General features: G+C 51.8%; 1 protein-coding gene across 4 annotated transcripts; it reads left to right on the top strand.

Annotated features, from left to right (window-relative positions):
- Positions 1-548: 548 nt before the first annotated feature.
- On the top strand, positions 549-20,812 carry LOC133348991 (TRAF-type zinc finger domain-containing protein 1-like). Of its 4 annotated transcripts, XR_009755861.1 has the most exons (14): positions 549-818; positions 6,965-7,494; positions 9,199-9,334; positions 9,610-9,663; positions 10,429-10,744; positions 11,247-11,503; positions 12,196-12,366; positions 13,184-13,277; positions 14,187-14,231; positions 14,756-14,791; positions 15,309-15,411; positions 15,596-15,625; positions 16,939-16,974; positions 18,000-18,029. XR_009755861.1 is itself a non-coding variant. In XM_061562180.1 (13 exons), exons 2-13 carry the CDS (start codon positions 6,995-6,997, stop codon positions 18,017-18,019), a joined length of 1,695 nt encoding a protein of 564 aa, XP_061418164.1. In that variant the 5' UTR covers positions 549-818; positions 6,965-6,994; the 3' UTR covers positions 18,020-20,812. The 4 variants fall into 4 exon arrangements, 2 of the variants coding, with proteins under 2 accessions (XP_061418164.1, XP_061418165.1); XR_009755860.1 differs by lacking the exon at positions 15,596-15,625 and having other exon boundaries at positions 18,000-20,812; XM_061562180.1 differs by lacking the exon at positions 15,309-15,411 and having other exon boundaries at positions 18,000-20,812.
- The last annotated feature ends 3,833 nt before the right edge of the window (positions 20,813-24,645 follow it).

The following is a 24,645-nucleotide window of genomic DNA, read 5'->3' as shown; positions in this document are numbered from 1 at the left end:
TACGGGACTCCATTTGGCCCCGGGGCTGATGCTGTTCTTGCCCTTCGAACTGTGTTTTCCACCTCTTTCCATGTCGGAGGGCTGGTCTCAATATGATGTTCCGGGGGTTCAATGGGTGGGATATCTGATGGGATGGCCAGATGTTCATGTCGCTTTGAGTCAAAGTTTGTTGTTCTCAGGTGCTCTTCTAAGTCTTTCTTTGTTGTTTTTAGAACTCCACTTTTTTCCTTCGTGAAGAGACTTTTAAGGAACTTGAAGGGATCTTTATAGAATCGAGTTCTAGTTTGTTCTTTCTTCCTTCTGCGCTTCCGTAGGTTCTCTGCTCTACGGAGGGATGCCAACCGGGTTTTGATGTCAGCCTGAAGTGCCTCTATGCCCTCCTTTTCCACTTCCGAGGCTTTCTTCCACTGTTTCTTAAGCTGTCTCCTTTCTTGAACTCGAAGTCACAGAGTTCGTTGCGCAGCGCGCTAACCACGGCGCCACCGCTCTCGGCATTTACAGCCTGTTCACCCACCACACGCACACAGTGACACGTGTGGGGGTGTGTGTGTATGTGCACTGTGAATTTTCGGTACTTTCCTAGACCCCGCCGAGATATATATAAGCGAGCCAAGGTTCCTGGTTGTGAGTGCTTATTTCATTATATGTTTTTTTTAATTTCCACTGCGGAACTGAAAGCAATTTGCTGCCATCTCGGCTGGACGAGAAGAGCAAAGGCAACGGCACTTGAACGGACCCCAACGAGTCACAACTGGGGGTGACTTCAAGGGATTCGGGGACTAAAAGCATCTGGGAGAAGGGGAACTTCCTCTGCGCAGGTAAGGCTACCTAATGTTTGAGTGCGTGTGTGGTTGTGTGTGTGTTGTTGTGTGTGTTGTTGTTGTGTGTGTGTGTTTGATTCCCGCTCACGGCCAACACCGGTGACGATTATTCTGAACCTGTTCTAGGTCTCCTCCTCTAGGTCGACTCAGCCTCAAATGAGTACCTGGTGCGGTGTGTAAACATCGCCACTGGGGAGACAAAGGCGGCCGGGCGTGGTGCTGGCCACCCACCCCCTCCTCTGTCGTTCCGGTCTTTATAGGTGCTACTCGCTAACAGCACTTGCCCCAACAGTTTGTTACAGGCTACACGGGGGATCTTTGTCTGTTTTTGGTGAGAGCGGTGGTGCAGTGCTTAGCGCGTAGCGGTGATGCCACTCGTTCTGACACCGTGGCCTCGACTAAGCATGGGCGCATATTGGTATCTGAAACCTTTTCATTCGTGGGCCTCCCCTAGGGTGACTCGGCGTTAAACGATGGGATTCTCTGGTGGTGTCTGCGTGTGAAACATCAGCAGCGCCTCGTGATGTGCCGTGCATCCCTAAACGGCACTTGCCCCAACAGCTCGTTGAGGCTATAGGGCGGGGGGGGGATCTTTGTCTTTGTGATGTGTGTGTTGAACTTCTTTCGCACCGTACGTAGCCAAACCCCGTTGCTCATGGGGGAGAAAGGATACACAGGAAAGAAGCAAGTAGTGAGCTTTCTCTGTCAAGAAATTTGTTTTGTTTTCACATCAAATCGGTGTCGCAATTGTTCTGAACGTACGCGCGCGTGCCACTCCTTGTTGCTAAATCCACTGCTGGATGAGTGGCTGCCGTGTGCATTCGTCAGTGCGTGTGCCACAGCGCGTGTTGTTTTATGTTTCCCAGCGAAGGGCGACTGCGTTTGTCGTCGGAACAAACAGCTATCGTGCTGTGACGGGTCCACCTGAAGACGGAAGCTTGTTCTAGATTTGAAGCTTTCGTGACTGCAAATATTCATATTCTTATGTTTTTTTTTTAGGTTTTTTTTTACCGAAAAAACCTAAGAATACGGAAGCTTGTGTTGCCTCTGAAACGTCGTGATTTTTATAAAAAATGTATTTTACTTTTATTAATTTAAATCTACATTTTTTATCTACGTGACTTTACCGAAAAAACCTAAGAATATGTCGGGCACGACGTTGCCACCGTAGGTTTAACCAGCCCTCTGGGTTGTTCGCAATGCCCTGTTGTTAACTCCACTGCTGGATGAGGGCAATTGCCACGTCGTGATTGGGGGGGGGGGGGGGGCTCACTGTGAAGTTCTCAATGCGATGTCATTGTCAGAGCTCGCGGGTGCGTCTCTACGCAGCAGTGTTTTCGTCGACGTTTCGGGCAATGGTCCTTCTGCACGGAACATGAATTGTGCTTGTGGATCATTGTGTCGATCGGGGCGGGGGGGGGGCATTGCAGAACAACAACAACAACACCGTGCGGCGTGAGTGGCGTTTGCTGCGGGACACGTAAACGTGCAACAGCTGTACTCAACAATACAGTCGTACTGTGGAGGGGTGGGTCCACATGTCTTGTGGTCCCCATTTAATTCTATGAAACTTATTATTTTTGTTTGAAATAAGTGTTGTTTAAAACAGAAATGAACGTCGTGTAAAGGGATAAACAAAAAAAATTGGTAAATTAATTGGGGGTCACAAGACATCTGGACCATCATGTGTACGCAATGCACACAGAGCTTGTCAAGGTGTATATGTATCAATGTGCATGGTGTTGGACCAGATGACGCCAAAAGGCACACGGCCTTTTGGTTCAACCCATGTGAGACTAGGCTCTAAGGAAAGCTGTTTCGGGTGTGGATCAATCAACTTCAAGGACAGTGCATACATTATCAGAGTTATGTTTTTTTGTTTGTATTATGACTGCAGGTATTGTGGTCTATGCAAACATGACTCATCGTAAAAAAGGTGTCAGTTGTGTTGCCAGATAAAAGGGTAAAAAAACAATTATATTTTTTACTGGCAAATGAGGTACCAAAGGTATGGCACTGATAAGGGGTTGACAGCTTCGGTGTATGAGTGTTAAGAGATTACAGTGGCAGCATAAGTCGGCGTGGTGGTCAGTGCACCGCGCTCCCACTTCACGTTCCCGACTCCAGCGTCGGTTGATTCCAGTCCACGCCTAAAATCCAATGGGCAAGTTGTGGTGAAGTATGGTCAAAACCCCCTCACCGTAACAAACCCCACCCCCCCCCCCCCCCCCCCAAGATATTATCACAAGAGACAGACGGCGATTTGCAAAAGATAATGAACCTCAGCTGGCTGTCACCCCCGCAAGAGAGAGATCCCGGTGCGGCGTGTGAACGTCAGCACTGGGGGAGACAAAGGTGGACGGGCGTGGGTTGTCCCCCCCCTCCCCCCGGCCACACCACCACCAGCCAACACCATCGTACGCTGTGCCAGCTGCTGGCAAGCGGCCCTTGCCCCCACAAGTCTGCTGAAGGCTATACGGGGGACCTTTGTCTGTGTAAGTGCACACAGGTCACCTGGAAATCCCCCCCCCCCATTCACCCATTCACGTACGCAGGCTTCTGTCATCTTCCACCACGGGGAAATGAACTCGTAAAGGTGCCGCTGTTCCGACGTTTGAGGAACTCTTAGCCGGACTCCGGGTCACGCTCAACCTTTAGTCCAGGGTGTGTTTAAACTGTGAACGATTTTGATTTGTGTTGAGTGGGGAACACAGGAGCTCCGCCTGCCAGTCACCTCCGGTCATTCTGTGGCCCCTCTGTGTATAATAGAGGCTTCTGGCTGTTGCCTGATGATGCCGGTTGTAATTACTGGCAAAACGTCGAACTCGGATTGTAAATGTTGTGGATTAGCTCTCCAACACACCGGTGTAGTGCTGTACGAGTAACGAATTGGCACGTTCTGTTTACGTGGCAAACCTTACGAATTGGCTGTGTCGGGTGGTGGCGGGTTTAACGACACATTTATATTTACGCGATCTAACCCCAAAAAAACCACGAGAGCTATACGGGGAACCTTTGTCTTTGTGTAAGGAGAGCTGGCAGGGTGGGTCTTGTCTGGCCTAGTGCGTCTTAAATGCGACCCTATGGGTTTGTGTTACCAGTACGTAACGCACGCTATAAATAGTAGAGGCGAGCTCAGTGTATGTGAGTCAGAGAGGCATGCCAGAGACACGCCATTGGCACAGACGCCATGGGAGTGGAGCGGCCGTCAAGCCCTGCAAGCCACCTGAGTTCGATTCCCGGGCCCGGCTATAAACTAAACTAAAACGATGCTTCTACGACGTTGTCTGCAACGTGCTGCTCGCAGCAGACATCACGGCTAGCGCGATTTTCACCTGAAGACGATGGCTTGTGTTGCGATCGAAACGTCGTGATTTATTTTGTTTCTTTTCTACCTACGCGATTTTACCGAAAGAACTACAGAGTATGGATTCCTGCAGTCACGAAAGCTTCAAATCAAGATTAAAACTATGCTATTGTTATTTTACCAGGTAAGGCCCACTGAGCTATGCCGCTCATTTTGAGAAGGGACCTGGCTTTCACGAATGATAGATCAGCGAAGTGGCTTATCGCGTGGAAATTTACATCAGCCCAATACTCTAAACGCGTGGTGATGTTGATTCTAAATGTGGAGGGGAGAACCGGAGGACCCGGAGAAAAGTCCACGCGACCACACTCCAAATATCCAGGCATCGAGGTCGGGATCGAACCCACCAACTCCTGTGTACCAGGCGAGGTAGTTAACATCTCACCACCAAAACATCAGTGGCGAGTAGAATCTGAACCGCCCCACTCCGGGACATGCTCTTTCATCAGCCCGCACCGACCGGCGTGGTGAAGTATGGTTAAATCACTGACACGGTGTGGGGGGATGCCTTCGTCCAGCAGTGGATTGACAAAGTAAAAAAAAATTTTACCCACGTCACTTTACCGAAAAAACCTAAGAATAAGATTGACAAAGTGTTGGAGCGCAGATGGACTAGGTTGGCACCGTTGTTACGGTAACGGCAGGTGAATGTGGACTCACATTGGCTCCAACATGCACTTTGACACTTTTATAGCTGGCGGAGGGGAATAGGGGAGCGAGTTGAGGTCACAGCAGACAACGTGTACTACTGTCGCCTGCATAACAAAGACAACGACCCCCGTGTAGCCTGTAACAGACTGTAGGGGCAAGTGCTGTTAGCGAGCAGCACCTATGAAGGCCGGAACGGCACACGAGGGGGTGGGTGGCCAGCACCACGCCCGACCGCCTTTGTATCCCCAGTAGCGATGTTTACTACACACCGAACCAGGTTCTCATTTGAGGCTGAGTTGACCTACGGGAGGACCAGATCTGTTTGAGATATTCGTCACGGGTCAGGAGTGCAGTGCGCTAACCACTGCACCACCACTCTTGCCCACCCCCCTCCAAAAGGGGCTGTACATGCACATCCCCTTCGATGGGAACATAGAAGTAGAGTACAACATGGACCACAACGTAGCGCCGAGTCTCGGCTCAGACTCCAGCGCAAACGAATACATAATTGCTTCGATATGAACGAGGATATTGACGTCGAAATTTTGGCAAGACATCAAGTTTCGCTTTTCTGCCAAAGTTCCCGTTTCTGCTGATGGAACTGCCACGTTTCACTTGGTAGGGTAGTGGCGCTGCGCCTGGGGCACTCGTGGTGTTTTGATTCCATCAAAGGTTTTATCCAGGCTCATCACCTGCTTGGCTTGCCGAGTTCAGTTCCCGGCCACGGCTAACATCAGTGGCGGCAGAGTCGTCGTCATCAACCGGTCCTGGGTGGCACTGCCCCTTCCCCCACGCCTCTCCCACAACTTCACCAAGCTGCACCGATAAGCGTCAAGTATGGTCAAACCACGGCCATGATCACAATGCCACTGGGAGGCCCTGTATCCAATGGTGGAGTTGCTGTCACACAAATCAAATCTCTGAAATGATCATTCCATCATTTCCGGTAACTCTAGAAATACTGTGTGAATATGTGTGTGCAGACGCTGCGCTCACAACCAAAAACAGTGGCGCATGTTTGAACCGGTCCTGATCCTCCCCGAGGTTGACTCAGCCAAAAACCCACGACGTGTCTCCGCAGCCTCCTTTGAAGCTGGCTGAAGGATGTGTTTTTGTGTTTCGATCCAACCCGGAGATAAGAGGGATCCGTGAGTCGGTAGTATCACAATTGCTGTGCACATGATACTCAATTTTACATCCGGTTAGGACCAGATTTTGCAACAGCATCATTTGCGCTATCTGCATCACTAACAGTAGTGAATTCGTGGTTGCGCCAAAACATTTTGCAACTAAATGCTGACAAGACCGAAGCCATATTCATCGGCTCCCCTCTGCATCTTTCTAAAATTGGTTCGTCTCGTTTGTTGATTGATGGTCACGATGTCAGTCCCACACGGGAGCTCAGTAACCTCGGGGTTCAGTATGAACGGTCATTATCCTTTGAGGCACAGATATCTAAGGTGCTCCAAATGTCATTTTACCACCTGAGAAATATTGCCAGAATGCATCGCTTCCCGTCACCTGCTGACTTGGAGAGACCGGTCCATGCTGTTGTGTTGTCCCGAATCGACCAATGCAAGGCCTCACTGGCTGGGATGCCGAGCGAAGTGCTGTGCAGACTCCAGCTCGTTCAGAATGCAGCTGCTCGAGTGCTCACATCACGTGCACCGTTACGTCAGCACATTACACCAGGTCCTCCATCTCTTCATTGGCTACCGGTCAAATTCCGAGTGGATTTTATGATACTGCTATGAACTTATGAGGCTTTAAATGGGCTCACCCCACATTGCTTGCAGGAACTAATAAATGTGTATGTTCCATCAAGGTGCTTAAGATCTTGTGATCTCCAACTACTCAGCACTCCCAGGTCTCGGTTGCGCTGTTTTGGCGATCGGTGCTTTTGTTAGCGTGGCAACCAAACTATGGGACGCCTCGCCACTTGAAATCAGGGCAATCAGAGTCGGTAGATAGATTTAAGTCCGCTTTGAAACCCCATCGCTTTAAAGTGGCCTTCCCTCTTTACTTCGGTCGGTTGCCCCTGGCTCTGTTTTTGTTTCCTGCTTTTCATGCATTGCGTATCGTGATCCTGGGATGAAATGCACATTCTACATTTTTATTATTATAGGAGGTGGAGGAAGAGGAGGAGGAGGGAGTCATGGACATGAACGGGGAGTTCTCTGTGGGCGCCGAGGAGGAAGCTCAGATGGAGGCTCCGCAAGTGTGCCCGGAGAAAACTGTGGAGGACTGTTCGGTGGACCTCTCGGACGAGGGCACCGGGCGGGCGATGTACGTAAAGGGTCCCAAGATCACTCGCGGAGACTCCGCGGGGACGAGCGCACGCAACGGCTGGAGTACGGGCGGCACGGAAACCATTCCCGGTATTCCCGAGAGGGTCCCAAGGCGCATCCCGCAGGTTTGTCCCGAGGACGAGGGGCGGGAAGCCTCGGAGAGCGCTCCGGAGGAAGAAGCAGCCGGAAGGTTTCCGCGGGACGGCCGCAAAGCGACGCCGCGGGGGGATCGGGAAACGTCGCCGGGAGCGGCGGACGGAGTCGCCGCTGCCACAGACTCGGCGGCGAGGGATCCCGAGGGGGGGCCGTCGCCGGCGCCCGACCCGGGGACCGGTGGCGCCGACGCCACCAAGCCGTGCGGCAACTGGTGAGAGAGGTGGCGCGTGCCGGGAGTCCGACGGTCAACTCGTCTTTAGCCGCTTTCCCGTTCCGGGAAGGTCTGCGGGTCGCAGGGTTGGTGGGTGTCCCGCTCACCGCCGTATCTCGCGACACGTGAGCCGATTCGGCGTTCGTTTTATTTAGAGATGCGTCGCAGCGCCCGTTGTTTTTTTAATTCGTTGTGCTCACCGCAGAGAACTGTAGCAGCACGACTGCGCTGTATGACAGCTGGCGCCAAACAGCGCCGCGCACCCTCCCCGTAGCCCCTTGTGGGAGCCGTGGTTCCAATTATTGGAATCAGAATTTGTATTTATACTGGAGGAATCGGATGAGCTATGAAGATATTTTTTTTACAGATGTCCAGTAGGGACGGGTAACAACGTTACAACAACAAACAACATAAAAACATGTTATGGCTCACGTGTGCACTTCATCGGAACGGAACAGAGAGGAAAAACTTAATGATGTCCAAGTACGTCTTCGGAATGGGAAAGGGTTAGGAATAATAGTCGTAATATTAGCAGTCATAATAATTAATTATTCAGTACTATTCGGACCCCCAGATTGTATTGCGCAAGGCTATCGCAAAGATGTTCACGACCTCACCTGGCGTGCAGGTGGTCGTTGGTTCGATTCCGACCCTGACGCCTGCTGCTGTATATTTGGAGTTTGCGTGTCTCTCTCTCTTCCCGTGGTCACGTGGATTTTTCCCAGGGTCCTCCGGTTTTTCCCTCCACACATTTGCAATCAACTTCACCACGCGTTTCAGAGTATTTAGCTGGCACTATAGATTTTGGCACGATAAGCCCACTTCGTTTGAGCCACCGTTTGTGATGGGCCGGGTCGCTTCTGAAAAAGACGCTACACAGCTCGGTGGGGCCTTACCTGGTCAAGTAAAAAATAGTTGAGTTTAGAATTAGTAACACTCCTCTCTGCTACTGGCCACATAGCGCTGCTGCTTGCGTCATCAGAATCAGAATAATTTATTTCGACTTTCAGGAGGAATCCGATGAGTTATGAAGCTCTTTTTCAGAGATGTCCAGTTGGGGCACGGGGTGAGCGAGTGACAACAACAACAACAACACAAAAGAAACCCGCTGGGAGCGCAAAGTCTAGGGACGCGAAGCAAGCCACTAAAAAATAAAGTATATAAGTAACAAATTCAGTGTGGCCTTTCCTGGTAAAGTAAAAAAGAACGAATTTTTATGAGTTTAGTTTTTATAGGCAGAGGCTGCGCTCCCGCGCCACGTTGGGGTCTCATTTATTGATTGGTCACGCGGACGGTCCCGTTCAGTCAGCCGTGTGGCGACGTCGCGTCGAGGCTCACCGAGATCCGTCGAGACGCACGGAGAGTCGTAGAGAGGTTGGTGGTGTACGCAGAGTCCGCGTGTTCCCGTTCACCCCGCACGCCCCCCCCCACCACGGCCACCAACACCGCTGACGATTATCTGAAACGGGTTCCTGTGCCTCCCCTAGGTCGACTCAGCCTCCATTGAGTACCTGGTGACAGTGTGTAGTAAACATCGCCACGAGGGAGACAAAGGCGGCCTGGTCGTGGTGCTGGCAACCCACCCCGTCGTGTGCCGTGCCGGCCTTCATGGGTGCGACTCGCTAACAGTACTTGCCCCAACAGCCTGTTGAGGCTACACGGGGGGTAGCTTTGTCTTTTGTTTGTCCCCGTGTCACCCCGCAGTCGGCATCTGATCGCCGTGAGCAACCTGTCCCTGCACGAGACGCACTGCTTCAGGAACCTGCTGGTGTGCGCGCGCTGTGAAGAGCGCGTGCCTCGCGCAGAAATGGAGGAGCACATGCAGAGCGAGCACACGGAGGTGAGGCAGCATGGGGCAGCACGGGGCAGCATGAGACAACATCAGACAGCACAGGGCAGCACGAGCTGCTCCCGATACGACGTAATTTTGAATGCTCTGTGTGTGAATGCGCACGTGTGTGCGTGCCTGGTACGGTGTGTTCAAATCATCAACAATGGGGAGACAAAGACGGGCGGGCAGGGTGCTGTCCACCCACCCCCTCGTGTGCTGCACTTGCCCCGGCAGTCTGTTTGAAGGCTACGCGGGGGATCTTTGTCTTTGTGCGTGCGCCGCAGGTGACGTGTAAGTGTGGAAAGGCCCTGGAGAGGTGCAAGTTGGAAGATCACGTGGTGAGTTGCGCGCTGTGTCCAGGCCTCCGTCTGCCGGGCGGCATGGAGGAGGCTGCAGCGACAATAATTATGATTCTATAATAGTTGTATTATAGTAACAGCGATAGAGGCACCCTCCTTTACGCCCGGGCGTCACGGAGCCGATTTACGCGCGGTAAATCCCATCTCATGTCAACACTAAACTACTCTGGATTTTCTCTTCTTCTCAACTAGAGTTGATGGTCGATTATCCAGCACCGCGCGATTATCCGGCTTGCAACGTTATCCCGCGGTTCCATTGCTGCCCAGCTAATGCTGCTGCTGCTGATACACTTGGGTGATGCCCATCTCCAAACCTTGATAAAGAGTTTCCCTTTAGAGGCTGACTCCTTTGCCTGATGACGACCGCTTGTGTTGTGATCAAATCGTCGTGATATTTTTATTCACTTTATTTTTATGATCAAATTTATCTACGTGACTATACCGAAAGAAACAAAGAATATACTCACACAGAGACACGTAGACTACTCACGCAAGACTCACAGACTCACACACAGAGACCCATAGAGACCCACACAGAGACCCACAGACTCACACAGCAGAGACCCACACACAAATCCAAAATGAAGCTTGCCAAGAGGCAGAACGACTTGGTTTCAAAACACGTTGGGGGCATCTCCATGAAATGCTTTCGACGCAAACCACGTGCGAAATCTGGAAAACCGTCAACCCTTCCCCCGCCGGCCCCACCGCCCGGCAATCCTCTCCCCCGCGCCGCCCCGCCAGGTCCAGGAGTGCCCGCGCCAGGCGGCGTTGTGCCGCTACTGCGGGCTGGAGCAGCCGCGCGCCACCACGCGGGAGCACGAGGACTTCTGCGGCGCTCGCACGGAGCGGTGCGCCGCCTGCCTCGTCTATGTGCAGAAGCAGGACGAGGAGGAGCACCGGCTCACGTGCCCCGGGCACCCGGTGGCGGCCCGCGACCCGGCCCGTGCCATCACGGACGCGGCCAACGCCTCCCTGGCCGCCCTGAGAGCTCTGCACGATGACCCCAACGTGATGTCTGAATATGAAGAGTTCCTGAAGCTCCTGGACAGCGACGATGGTGAGTGACGGTTATAAAAGTACAAAAAACTATAAAATGTTTATTTCGCCAGATGAGGCCCCGTTGAGCTGTGTAGTTCTTTTTCAGAGGTGATCTGGGTTCACAAATGACAGCTCAACAGAGTGGCTTATCGTCACGTGGAAATGTACAGCAGCCAAATACTCTAAACGCGTGGTGATGTTGATTATTAATGTGGGAGGAAAAATCAGAGGACTCGTAGAAAGTCACACGCGACCACGGGAAGAGAGACACGCTAACTCCAAATATAAAGCAGCAGGCGTCAGGGTCAGGATCGAACCCACGGCCTCCTGTATACCAGGCAAGGTAGTCAACATCTCCTAGCCACCGTGATGATGATGAGGGAGAGACACGCAAACTCCAAATATACAGCAACAGGCGTCAGGATTTGGATCGAACCCACGACATCCTACACACCAGGCGAGGTAGTCAACATCTCCTAGCCACCACGGCGCCCCTAACGGCGCGACGCTGCCGCCCGCAGACGAAGATGAGGAGGGGAGCCCGTTGGGCGGCAGAGCGTCGGCCTCCAGCCTGCGGGAGATGATGATGACGGCGGCGGCGGCGGCGGCCCAGTTCACCATGCCGGGGCTGCCATCCTCCACGCAGGGAGGGGGGGGCGCGGAGGAGGAGGAGGAGGGGGGAGAGGCCACGCAGCTCCTCCTGGAGGACGACCAGGAGCTGCTGCCGTGCGAGTTCTGCTCCAAGCCGGTGCCGGCGCACGAGCTGGTGCTGCACCAGGTGAGAGGGGGGGGGGGGTGTGAGGGGGGAGCTCGGGTTGGATGCATGGGGGACGCATGATGAAACTCGAGGACATGCATGCACCAACGCAAAGATCACCTCTCGTGTCGTCATTCACAGGCTGTTGGGGCTGTTAGCGAGCAGCACCTGTGAAGGCCAGCACTGTGGCACACGAGGGGGTGGGTGGCCAATGCCACGCCCGGCCGCCTTTGTCTCCCCCAGTGGCGATGTTTACTACACACCGCACCAGGTGCTCATTTGAGGCTTGATTTGGCGAGGTGTTAACTACCTCGCCTGGTGTACAGGAAGTCGTGGGTTTCAATCCCGACCCTGACGTCTGCTGCTGTATATTTGGATGTTCTCCCCGTGGTCGAGTGGCTTTTTTTTCCCCTCCACGTTTAGAATCAACATCACCACGCGTTCAGAGTGTTTGGCTGCTGCTATACATTTACACGTGATGAGAGCCACTTCGTTGAGTTATCATTGCTGATAGCCAGGCCGGTTCTGAGAAAGAGCTACACAGCTCAGTGGGGCCTTACCTCGTAACATGACAATAATAATTTTATAATTCACAGTTTTTTTTATAGTTTTGAGTTGACCTACAGATGCACTCATCAGGCTACACCCCGAACGGTGAGCATTCACGTTGCCTTGAGCCTCCCTCCCTCCCTCCCCGACCCGCCCTCTCGCAGAGTGGATGCAACCCGGACGTCGCTCACGCCCGAGTTCGATACTCGAACGGGGTGCCAACCTCAGGTCCCTCGCCGCCAGCAGCAGCAGCAGCAGCGCAGCCTCCGGGCGAGCAGCTGCCGTGCCAGTACTGCTACGAGCCCGTGGCGGCTCCCCTGCTGCAGGCTCACCAGGTGTGTGTGTGTGCGCCCACCAGGTCTCATTTGAGGCTGAGTCGACCTAGGGGAGGTCCACAAATACAGATTCCCCCCCCCCCACCATCGCCGTATAGCCCGGTACGAACTGTTGGGGGGTAGCGGCGAATGGTCTGCCTGTTTATTTACATAGTGGGTTGTACGCCACGTTGTGTATGTCGGTGTGTGTGTGTCGGTGTGTGTGTGTCGGTGTGTGTGTCGGTGTGTGTGTGTGTCGGAGTGTGTGTGTCAGTGTGTGTATCGGTGTGTGTGTGTCGGTGTGTGTGTGTGTCGGTGTGTGTGTGTGTCGGTGTGTGTGTTTGTCGGTGTGTGTGTGTGTCGGTGTGTGTGTGTGTATGTCGGTGTGTGTGTGTGTGTCGGTGTGTGTCAGTGTGTGTGTCAGTGTGTGTGAGTCGGTGTGTGTGTGTTGGTGTGTGTGTTGGTGTGTGTGTCGGTGTGTGTGTCGGTGTGTGTGTCGGTGTGTTGCGCGATCAGTGTGGGGAGCGGTCGCGTGGGGGTCAGCGTGCCGCGCTACGAACCCGGCGACCCGAGTTCAATTCCCGCTCACGGCCACCAACACCAGTGGCGATTATCTGAACCGGTCCTGGGCCTGCCCTAGGTCAACTCGGCCTCAAATGAGCACCTGGTGCGGTGTATGAAAAGCATCGCCACTGGGGAGACAAAGGCGGCCGGGATTGGTGCTGGCCACCCACCCCCTCGTGTGCCGCGCCGGTCTTCATAGGTGCAGCTACTCGCTAACAGCACTTGCCCCGACAGTCTCTTAAGGCTAAACGGGGGATCTTTGTCTTTGTTGCAGGATCGGTGTCTGAAGGAGCAGGAGAGTGCTTTCGCAAGGCTTCGTAATCAGCACCCAGTGTGGGCGCCCAGCAAGGAGGAGCCCGAACCGCTGGGTAAATTAGCAAGCGCCTAACGACCTGGAAATTAAAATGGATTCTTAGCTTTCGCGTGTGCAGGCGGTGTAACTGCACCACCCGTGGTAGTGTAGCGGTTGGCGTGCTGCGCTACGAACCCGGCGACCCGAGTTCGTCACCGGTGACGATTATCTGAACCGGTCCTGGGCTTCCCCTAGGTTGACTCCGCCTCAAATGAATACCTGGTGCGGTGTGTAAACATCGCCACTGGGGTGACAACGGCGGGCGGGCGTGGAGTTGGTCATCCACCTCCTCGTGTGCTGTGCCGGCCGACATCGGTGCTGCTGACAGCACTTGCCCCAACGGGTTTTTGCAGGCTATACGGGGATTTTTGTCTTTGTGTTTGGCACAGTAAGGGGGGACCACAGGTGGTGCATCTACCAGTGGCCATCTCAGTCAGTCAACCCATGGCACCTGCTGGGTCTGTCCCGTGACCTCCTGCCAGCAGAGAGCCTTCGACGCTTCACGTGGCCTCAAAGTGCACCTGGCCTGGCACAGGCGCCGTGGTGACGTCAACGCCACTTGGTGGCGAATGGCGGTTGTTGCCGTGTAGGAGCGGGAGTGTGGTGGAGGAGTGGCAGTGCCGTGGTGAGCGCTGCACTGCGCTACGAGCCTGGTGACCTGACTTACATTACTGCTCGCGACCAATAACAGTGACGAATATTCGAACCGGTCCCGAGCTTCCCCTAGGTCGACTCGGTGTTAAACGAGTACCAGGTGTAGTAAACATCGCCACGAGGGGAGACAAAAGGGGCCGGGCGCGGTTCTGGCCACACCACCCCGGCGTGTGCCGTGCCGGCCTTCGTAGGCACTGCTCACGAACAGCACTTGCCCCAACAGTCTGTTAGAGGCTATGAGGGGACCTTTTGTCTTTGTCTACTCCTGCAGACATCGGGGTGACGACGGAAGCAGCAGCGCCGGTCGCCGATGAAGGTGAGAGACGCGTCGCCTTGAATTGAGGGGTTCATTGTGCCGGGTTCATTACACGTTCGGGATTTCTAGCCTCTGCGATGTTTGTGTGTTTGCGTGCTGGGATACAAAAAAGTATAAACGGTCTGTTCTCCTATACCGCCGCGTGGTGTTCTCACGACGCGAATCGGATAGAAGGCGATCGAGTGAACGTTACTACGTCGCAGGAATAAGCGGTCGTGCGGCCGCCTCGGCGGAGCGTCATCGCACGAGGCCTCGGGATGTGGTGGATGCTGCCCAACACGCGCCTCGGTCTTTGTTCGGCCTGCGTACGCACCTCGCGCGTTTTATATATATATCATGATAGTAACGCGATTTTTCCACAAGGGGTTGTTCTTCAGGAGCGCAACTACTACTGCCGCGTTCTCGGAGAACAGACCGTACAGAGTAAAAGCGAGGGGCGGGGGCCTTCGGATGCCTCTTAGAGAATTCGGTGCCGACTCAACAGCGACTCTGATTCCCGGCACTGTGCGCATGTTTGCCTGCAGAGATGACGGAGATGGCGCCCTCCTCGTCAAGCGCAGGTAACTCGCTGCCCGGCTCGCTGGAGCGTCCCCAACGTGCAAGGTTCACGATGCCGCCTTCAGCTGTTACTCTGAGCCGAGTCAACGTCGAGCGGGACCCTCCCCCCACCGCACCCCCACACTCCCGGCGGACATCCTGAGCCGCTGGCGAAATTCCCTGTTCCCACGATTGCATTGGGGCGGCGACGCGGGGCCCAGCCGGTGGCGCGCTTGCCGGTCGGTGCAGCGATTTGCCGTTCAAGCCTCTTGGGCCGCACTCGGGTTGACGCTGCGGGGGGCGTTAAGCTGAAGTTCGCGTGGCGTTATTCTGAGTTAAGAACAAAAACGATATTTGAACGATCGAGATGGGCTGAGATCGTTACATATCGGGCTGGTCCGTGCCGCTGGCTTGCCCTCGAGGGGAGGCTCGTTTCCACTGACGACCGCCGAGGCCGAAACGGGCAGCGTCGGTGACGCGACCGGCGGTCGGAACGTCGTCTTTTGGACTCCGTTTGTGAGTGGCGCGTTTTGACCGCAGCTCGCTGGTGGCCGAGGCTATTGGCCAGGTGGCAGGCGAAGAAGAAGTCGCGCGGGGTCACGTCCGCCGTGGAGATGGAGCGGTGAAATCGCCTCCCGTGCAGGTGCCGGAGAACGGAGCGTCGCGCCGGGAGCCGTTTCGGAATGGACGGTGGCGGTGACTTGCGGGTTGGGGGGGGGGGAGCGAGAGAGGGGCCTTCATCCAGCAGTGGATAGATCGTGGCCGCTGACGATCATAGTTAATGTTTGTGTCCTGAGTAAATGGGCTTTTGTGTTTTGTTTCTGCAGATGCCGCAGAAACTTCCGTTTCACCAGGAGGTGATGCGAGATTTTTTAAATAAATGTTTGTTTTGTTTTTTTCTAATCTCTTGACGATTCCTCTCGTTCCTCGCTCCCGATGCCAAATTTACGAATCGCCTTTCTCGTCTCTCCACCCCTGAGCTGTGCGGCCGTGGTCACCACCCAGAACAGAACCACGGGGACACTCGCAACCACTCGACGCCCCATTCACTGAGAGGAAGGAGGCATCGTCACAGCAGCGATGATTCGCAACTCCGCGATTATCAACCACCTCAATGTTGCTCTACCTCAACATCAATCGTAGAAGACAGATCTATGGTTTTATACTAAGACCCATAGACTGACATAGAGGGCCATAGACTCACACAGAGACCCATGGATTTACACAGAGGTCTATAGACTCACATAGTGACCCAGAGACTCACACAGAGGTCTACACCACCGCATGGGGGTGGCGGCGGTGGTGGCGGTGGTGGCGGTGGTGGCGGTGGTGGCAGTGGCGGTGGTGGCGGCGGTGGTGGTGGTGGCGGTGGTGGTGGTGGTGGCGGTGCAGCGTCACGAGTCGACATTATCATCACGAACTGCCACCGGGCAGTGCCATGGCGCGCTTGCCCTGCACTCTTTGCGTTTGGTTGTGATGGGGGCGGGAAAATACTTAAATGATCTATCTTGACCTTCGCGGGTTTTAAGAGCCTTTGTATAAACTGGGCAACTCTAACCGGTGAACTCTTAAACCCTGCGACACTTTTGATGTTGTCTCCCCGCCCAGTCGCCCCTGACAAAGAGCTTCTCAGGGGGGCTTTACTCGGTGGGAAACAAACTTCGGATTCTTCTGAACTTTGCCCCAAATTCCCCAGAGGGAGACTAAGAATCGCGCACCTCAACCATCACCGTTGTAATTATTGTTGAACTGGCCAATGGTGTTCATGATAATCATAATAATAATAATCGCTGCTTATCGTCAACGCCATCGTCATCGTTCATGATCATCACCACCGCCGCCCGTGGCAATAACGTGCAAAGGTGTGCAGAAAGGCACGAGGCCCCACAATGCCGTGCACGAATGTCACGTGGACACCACGTCCAGGGCCCCGTTTAGGCTTTTGAGGGGTCGAAGGCTAATAACAATAACGATGCGTTATTATTACATATTGCAAATGTGTACTATGAACTCATCAAGCATTTATTTTCTCATGTAAAAGTAATGAATTCGTCTCTCGAGGTCAATTCGTACACCATAAATCATTCACTCCACTAATTTATTCCAGCAAATAACAATTTCCCTACTGTTCATGCCCCACGTGAATGTTTTTGTTTTTATCTCGCTGCAGATGTCAAGGACATGGAAACGTCCGCTCCGTTTGAAGGTAAGGCGTGGACTTATATGCACACATGCATAATATACAGTGTGTCCTTTAAGTCCCTATCTATTTTAAAACCAAAACTATGTTTATTTTTCTTGGTTCTTTCGGTAAAGTCACGTAAAAGGGAAATAATAAAATAAAAATATTTACTTTTTTCAAATTTTCTTGCTGTGGATTTCACACCTGATGATGATTGCTTGTGTTGCAGTCGAAACGTCGTGAGAATTTTATTGTTTTATATATTTTTTATTTTATTATTTCCCTTCTACGTGACTTTACCGAAAGAACAAGAATATGAATCCCTGTCGTCACGAAAGCTTTAAATCAAAATTTATGTTCATTTTACCAGGTAAGGGCTGTGTAGCTCTTTTTCAGAAGCGACCTGGCCTATCACAGATGATAGCTCGACGAAGTGGGCTTATCACCATCACGTGGACATCTATAGCAGCAGCCAAATACTCTCAAACACGTGGTGACGTTGATGTTGATTCTAAATGTGGAGGGGAAACCCGCAGGAGAAATCCACGCGCCCACGGGGAGAGAGACACGCAGACTCCAAATGTACAGCAGCAAGCGTCACGGTCGGGATCGGGATCGAACCCACGACCTCCTGTATACCAGGCGAGGTAGTCAACATCTAGCCACCGTGATGATGATGAGAGAGAGAGACACGCAAACTCCAAATATACGGCAGCAGGCGTCAGGGTCGGAATCGAGCCCACGACCTCCTGTATGCCAGGCGAGGTAGTTAACATCTCCTAGCCACCGTAATGATGATGAGATAGAGACACGCAAACTCCAAATATACAGCAGCAGGCGTCAGGGTCGGAATCGAGCCCACGACCTCCTGTATGCCAGGCGAGGTAGGTTGGGTTGAGAAACGAACGAACGAAGGGTCCTGAAAAGAAACATATATATACCATTAGTTCAATAAACATTGATCGGGATTCTTACGTACTGCGGCCAATGTAACTGTTGTTTCACTGCCCTTGATGCACCGCCACCGTCCCCGCGGTCCCCTCTCTCAGACCCAGGCTCCGCGTTTTAGCCGACGGCTTCGGGAGGACGAGTCCCGAGCGGAGTGCACTGGAGGAGTCAACGCGCGAGACGAGGGGATGCCGGATGTCTGTGGTTGTGAACTGTGAACCGCGGCCGCGAGTCACGAGCTGTGACCTGCGAGTCGGAGCCCCTCGCGATGTTTCTTTGTTTCGCACTATGGTGGGGCGGCTTTCAGACGCACTCTCTTCTATTAGTGCGTCAGCCTCAACGTGAACCCACAGCCTCAACACTGACACACAGACTCAACACTGACACACAGACTCAACACTGACACACAGACTCAACACTGACACACAGACTCAACACTGACACACAGACTCAACACTGACACACAGACTCAACACTGACACACAGACTCAACACTGACACACAGACTCAACACTGACACACAGACTCAACACTGACACACAGTCTCAACACTGACACACAGACTCAACACTGACACACAGACTCAACACTGACCTACAACCTCAACACTGACACACAGTCTCAACACTGACCCACAGCCTCAACACTGACCCACAGCCTCAACACTGACCCATGTTGCAATCTCGAATGAATCAATTTGTTTTTCAAAAAAATGCACATAATCACAACTGTCATATATCAAAGGCCTCTTTTGAATCGGGCTTTGTATAGTTAATATTTACACGTGAGCATCATTGTCCAAGCCAAAGCACCTTCATGGTTCTGTATGGAACGGGAGTAAGGATTCTGTAATTAGATAATTGTAATTCGTATACTGTATATCTAGAGGTTTGTATTGATTGGTACGAGGGTTTCCATATTGCATGAGATGCGATCTCTATACCGGGCGAGACGAGGGATGCATGCGGGACGAGACGGCTGTTTTGTGCCAGCCCAGGCAACGGGTTGAGTGCTGGATGTGACGGAAGTTCCGTCCTCTCTGTAGCGTGTGGCAAGTATGTGAAAAGCCTGCAGTTCTGCACTGGATGTGCCGGATGGGAAATTGCATTTGACAAATCAGAAGGGGGATGCGGGTTCCGTATGGGATGAGGCAGGTTTTGCCTCGGATGAGACGAGGCTTTTGTATCGTACAAAATGTAACACATCTTTGTTCATGTAACGTTAAAGTCCCTTCCGCTTCTTGATGCTTACCGTAAGGTTACTGTTCACGCAATGATTCTGCCGCTCTGCCCGTACCGAGCGCACGTACGAATGTTGAACTTTCTTTCGCACCGTACGTAGCAAACCGTGAAGCGGCAACTGTTGTTAGCGAGCACCTGTTAGGGGTGGAATGGCACACGGAGTGGCGTCGCGTAGCCGTTACACGCAACCGCGAGCCTTTCTTATTTGACCAGGTACCAGAGGTCGCAACCGGGTACCCGATACCCGTACCCTACCCGATACTCGGCTACCCATACCCGGCCGGGTACCCGTTTGCGACCCTGGTGCGGCCGGGTACGGGTACGGGTAAGGAATCAAAACCCGTTTGCGACCTCTGCCAGGTACGGCCCCCTGAGCGATGTCGCTCTCTCTCGGAAGAGACTTTTGCTACCACAGATGGTAGCTCAACGAAGCGGCTTATCACCACGTGGACATTTGAACCTCATGGCGGGACCCCGTGGACCCATAAGCCCCGGGCTCTCGCATAAACTTCGTTGCGACGTTATTTTACGTCTGTTGAAGGCGAACGGTGCGGGGATCTGTTCCTCTGGACGAGCTCTACACGATGCGCTAATCAAAGTTTAAAAGTTTTGTTTACGACTACGGCAATTTTGGCAACGGCGGGTGCTTGGTGAAGAACGAGAGGATTGATTCCTGGTGGGTGGCGGCGTTTATGTGAGCGGTGTGGGACGGAGTCGTCAAAAATAAATCAATAAATTGCGATTTTCACTTCCGTTTATTCGGGATCCCGGGGTCCCGCCATGAGGTTCATTTATAGCAGCCAAATACTCTAAACGCATGTTTCGAAATGTGGAGGGAGAAACCGGTGGATCCGGAGAAAAATCAACGCAGCTGCGGGGAGAGAGACACGCAAAACTCTAAATATTCAGCAGCAGCAGGCGTCAGGGTCGGGATCGAAGCCACGACCTCCTGCACACCAGGCGAGGTAGTCAACATCTCCTCGCCACCGTAGCGCCCTCATCCAGTTTTGAATCCAGTCTGGTCACCGAAAGCTGCACAAACACCACCGCAGTAAATCTGGTGCTGCACTTCATGTGGCTGAAGTTGCAGCTCTGGTGAGAAGGAGCGGCGCTCCTGCCCGTGCCGGGGATCACCGGGACGAGGAACTCTCGGAGGTTCGATCCGCGGCTTCCTCTTCCGTGGGGCCCGTTTTTTTCCTGAGAGATCCGAGTGGATTCTTCGTCTCGTACGTCGCGTCACTCGTGTGCACGTGGAACTTGTGTCGTGTCACGTGGAACTTGTGTCGCACCGCACGTAGCCACCCGTGCTCATCGGAGGTGCGGGGAGGTGGGACAACAAACTCGACACAAACAGCCACGACAGCCCCCCACTACAGCCCCCCAGCCACCAGCCACGACAGCCCCCCACTACAGCCCCCCAGCCACCAGCCACGACAGCCCCCCACTACAGCCCCCCAGCCACCCACTGCCCCCCACCCCCGGGCTTAGTGTCCCAGCACCGCGTGTTTGCTCTCATGGACCCATTCTCGTCCAAGGTGGTGGTGGTGGTGATTCATGTTGCGCTGATTGTTGTATTTCGTTCGGCTGGGCTTTAATCGATGGGGAAAGTGGCACATTTGGGGGGTGCTATTTTGTTCGCTCGCTTTAAATAAAAGATGATGATTATGAAACCGGTACTGTGTTAAAACAATGTTTGCATTCATTGTTGTACATTTAACACATTTTTTAATTATAGCGCGCACACTTTTTTTTTCACAAGCACAGAAATGACGGTGACTCTGAGGCGTGGGACCGGTAAATGCGCTGTGTATGTGCTGTTTATGCGCTGTGTATGCGCTGTTTATGCGCTGTGTATGCGCTGTGTATGTGCTGTGTATGCGCTGTGTATGCGCTGTTTATGCGCTGTGTATGCGCTGTGTATGCGCTGTTTATGCGCTGTGTATGCGCTGTGTATGCGCTGTTTATGCGCTGTGTATGCGCTGTTTATGCGCTGTGTATGCGCTGTGTATGTGCTGTGTATGCGCTGTTTATGCGCTGTTTATGCGCTGTGTATGTGCTGTGTATGCGCTGTGTATGCGCTGTTTATGCGCTGTGTATGCGCTGTGTATGCGCTGTTTATGCGTTGTGTATGCGCTGTGTATGTGCTGTGTATGCGCTGTTTATGCGCTGTTTATGCGCTGTGTATGCGCTGTTTATGCGCTGTGTATGCGCTGTTTATGCGCTGTGTATGCGCTGTGTATGCGCTGTTTATGCGCTGTGTATGCGCTGTGTATGTGCTGTGTATGCGCTGTTTATGCGCTGTGTATGCGCTGTGTATGCGCTGTTTATGCGCTGTGTATGCGCTGTGTACGCGCTGTGTACGTGCTGTGTATGCGCTGTGTATGTGCTGTGTATGTGCTGTATATGCGCTGTGTATGTGCAGCTACGTGTATACTGTCAGGATGTTTGTGTACATTATTTTCGTTGGAACGAGCCCGATTTTGTAGCCGAGTATGGGGTTGAGCCTGGATAGCTAGGAGTTGTTGGGATGGGCGGTGGCTAGAAAATGTTGACTACCTCGCCTGGTGTGCAGGAGGTCGTGGGTTCGATCCAATCCTGACGCCTGTTGCTGTATATTTCGAGTTTGTGTGTATCTCTCTCTCTCCCATCATCATCACGGTGGCTAGGAGATGTTAACTACCTCGCCTGGTATGCAGGAGGTCGTGGGTTCAATCCAAATCCTGACGCCTGCTGCTGCTGTATATTTGGAGTCTGCGGTGTCTCTCTCCCCGTAGTCGCGTGGATTTGTCTCCGGTTCCTCCGGTTTCTCTCTCCCACATTTAGAATCAACATCACCACGCGTTTAGAGTATTCGGCCGCTATTAATTTCCACGCAATTCTGACAATCCACTTTGTTGACCTGTCATCTGTGATAGCCAGGTCGATTCTGAACAAGAGCTACATAGCTCAGTGGGCCTTACGTGTTAAAATGAAAAAATAGTTAAATTTAGCAAATCGGGTAGTTTATTGGTTTGCGCTGATGTCGTCTGCTGGCCGAGTCGCGATTGAAAATGAGCGTCTTAGCTCCACGGGCTTTACTCGGGGAATACATTTCTTAACAACTTCCTATTCTGCTTGACTCGGCGAGGCTTTTCTGTATCATAGAATCTCACCCAGACCCAGAGGAACGCTGCTGCTGCTGTGCGAACAGAGTGGAGCAATGCAGGCGTCCAGAATACACATCTCAATCATCATCTCCTCCTGGCTTTGACATCCCCTCTGCCCTTCGAAGTCTCCCGTGGAGATTCAACCGCTTCATCAGAACATCAACAGCGGGCTCATGCTGCACCACATCCCAGAACATGGGAAATCAGAGACAAGCCACCGCAGTGTGATTGTGGGTACGCAGACCAAACTATGAATCACACAGTGAACACCCACTGCGTAATATAAGAATAGGTGTTTCACCTTTCTAGCAATAAAACAGTTGTGTTAAGATGTTAAAACACCAAACAGAAACCTTTTGCAAGGAATCCTGTCTGCATTAACCACACACACGTAAAATTTCGATTTAAAGATTTCGTGACTGCAGGGATTCATCTTCTTGGTTCTTTCGGTAAAGTCACGTAGAATGGAAATAATAAAATAATAAAAATTAAACATAATAAAATAATTTCTCCACCTGAGGACGGCTGCTTGCGTTGTGGCCGAAACGTCGTGAGAATTATTTAATGTTTTATTTTTATTATTTTATTATTTCCATTCTACGTGACTTTACCGAAAGAACCAAGAAGACACACACACGTACTTGTGGTGAACATGCAAACAAAACAACACGCTCTGGTAGGATATGATGATGCATTGTCTTTCAAACGGATTGGCACACACCAGAGGCAGCTTTCTTTAGAGCCTCGTCTCAGTGTGAGACCAGGGGACGCCAAAAGGCGAACAGCACAAAGACAATGCCACAATGCCAGGGCATTGAGACACCCGATTGTGGTCTGCGCTCTTTCAATGGAGGAGGAACAGCGGGCACGACACGAACTCTCTCCCTGGTCAAGCCCTCTCGTCATGGCTGTAGCGGCAGGAACCGGACATTGCTACTGAGCTTCTAGAACGCGCATCGCCATTCGCTAAAGATGACAGCGGAGACTTTTAAGTCGTACTACAAGTACAGAAAAGCACACAAAAATGGCAAAAGCCAAACACGTTTTAAAAAGTGCAGCAAATGAAGCAAATAGAAGACGACCACGTAGGCTTTGGTGACCAATATCATCCATAATAGGGTTTTTTTTGGGTTAGATCGCGTGAATAATAGAAATGTGTCGTTAAACCCGCCACCACCCGACACAGCCAATTAGTAAGGGTTGTCACGTAAACAGAACGTGGCCAATTCGTTATTAGGGGCCGTCCATAAATGACGTCACGCACCTAGGGGGTGGGAGGGGGGTTAGACATTTGTGACGATGTGTGACGAGGGGGGAGGGGGGGTTTGAGAAATGTGACGTCACATACAAATGCGCAACTTCAAATAAATATAAATTAAATAACGATTGTTATAACAACACTAATTTTCATTAATTGTCATTAACTATTTGATTATTTAAATTTACTAAGGTCACCTTTTATTTATTTCATGAAGGAGCATTTTGGTTCTCCATGGGAGAATGGAGAAGCATACATTTAGAATGTTTTTTAATGATTGTTATTAAACATTTTGATTCTAATGATTCTACCAGGGCTTTTCATTTTGTGGAATGAATATGTGATTGTTATAATTGTACTCTCCATTTTGCTTCGTTCTACTACAAAGTTTCAAGTATTTTTTTCGTTATAATTACTGTTAAAATTTTTATAATTATAAGAGAGTTTCAATATAATATTCTGAACAACTGCAGTTTTAGTTAGACGTTGAATATTTTAATATGAATTTTATGCAAAATTTCAGCTTTCCAACGCCTCCTTTTTAATAAATGTTTTCTCCTCCGACATCAGAGTGCAGCGCCACATTAAACAGTCCCTCCAGAAAAACGCGGAGTTTTTTGGTGATTGTTGCGGGCAAAAATCGTTGATTATGCGGCACGTTTTCTTAAAAAATGCGATGGAATATGCGGGATATTTATGCAATTTTATGCGATTAAATACGCATTACAATGACAACAGTTTTAGTTTAAAGTGATTTGAAGCATGTTTTATTTTAAAATTTGAAATATGGGTTGGGGGGGGGGGACAGAGCTTTGTGACGTCATATTTGAGGGGGGGTCTGACTCTTTGTGACGCCGTGTGACGAAGGGGGGGAGGGGGAGGTCAAAAAGCGGCCAAAATAGCGTGACGTCATTTATGGACGGTCCCTTATTTCAGCAGCAATGTGTCGGAGAGAAAACCCCCAACATTTACAATCTGAGTACGGCGTTATTATTTTTTAATTGTTATCTTTTAATAATAATTCTTTTGAACAATTATTATCTTTTAATAATTACAAAAATGTAAGTCCACGGCAGAGGAATTCGCGTAAACTTAACAAGAT

Source organism: Lethenteron reissneri, chromosome 28, assembly GCF_015708825.2.
Source record: "Lethenteron reissneri isolate LAM-NWPU_2019-01 chromosome 28, ASM1570882v1, whole genome shotgun sequence".
In the NCBI taxonomy this organism is placed as follows: domain Eukaryota; kingdom Metazoa; phylum Chordata; class Hyperoartia; order Petromyzontiformes; family Petromyzontidae; genus Lethenteron; species Lethenteron reissneri.
This window is presented reverse-complemented; position numbering and strand designations above follow the sequence as displayed.

What these genes read in the sequence shown, in the direction of transcription:
- LOC133348991 (XM_061562180.1), top strand. Translation starts at nt 6,995, where the DNA reads ATGGACATGAACGGGGAGTTCTCTGTGGGCGCCGAGGAGGAAGCTCAG. An exon ending in TGCAGAGCGAGCACACGGAG is followed by an intron (nt 9,335 to 9,609) that starts GTGAGGCAGCAT and finishes CGTGCGCCGCAG; the next exon opens with GTGACGTGTAAGTGTGGAAA. An exon ending in GCCCTCCTCGTCAAGCGCAG is followed by an intron (nt 14,792 to 15,595) that starts GTAACTCGCTGC and finishes TTGTTTCTGCAG; the next exon opens with ATGCCGCAGAAACTTCCGTT.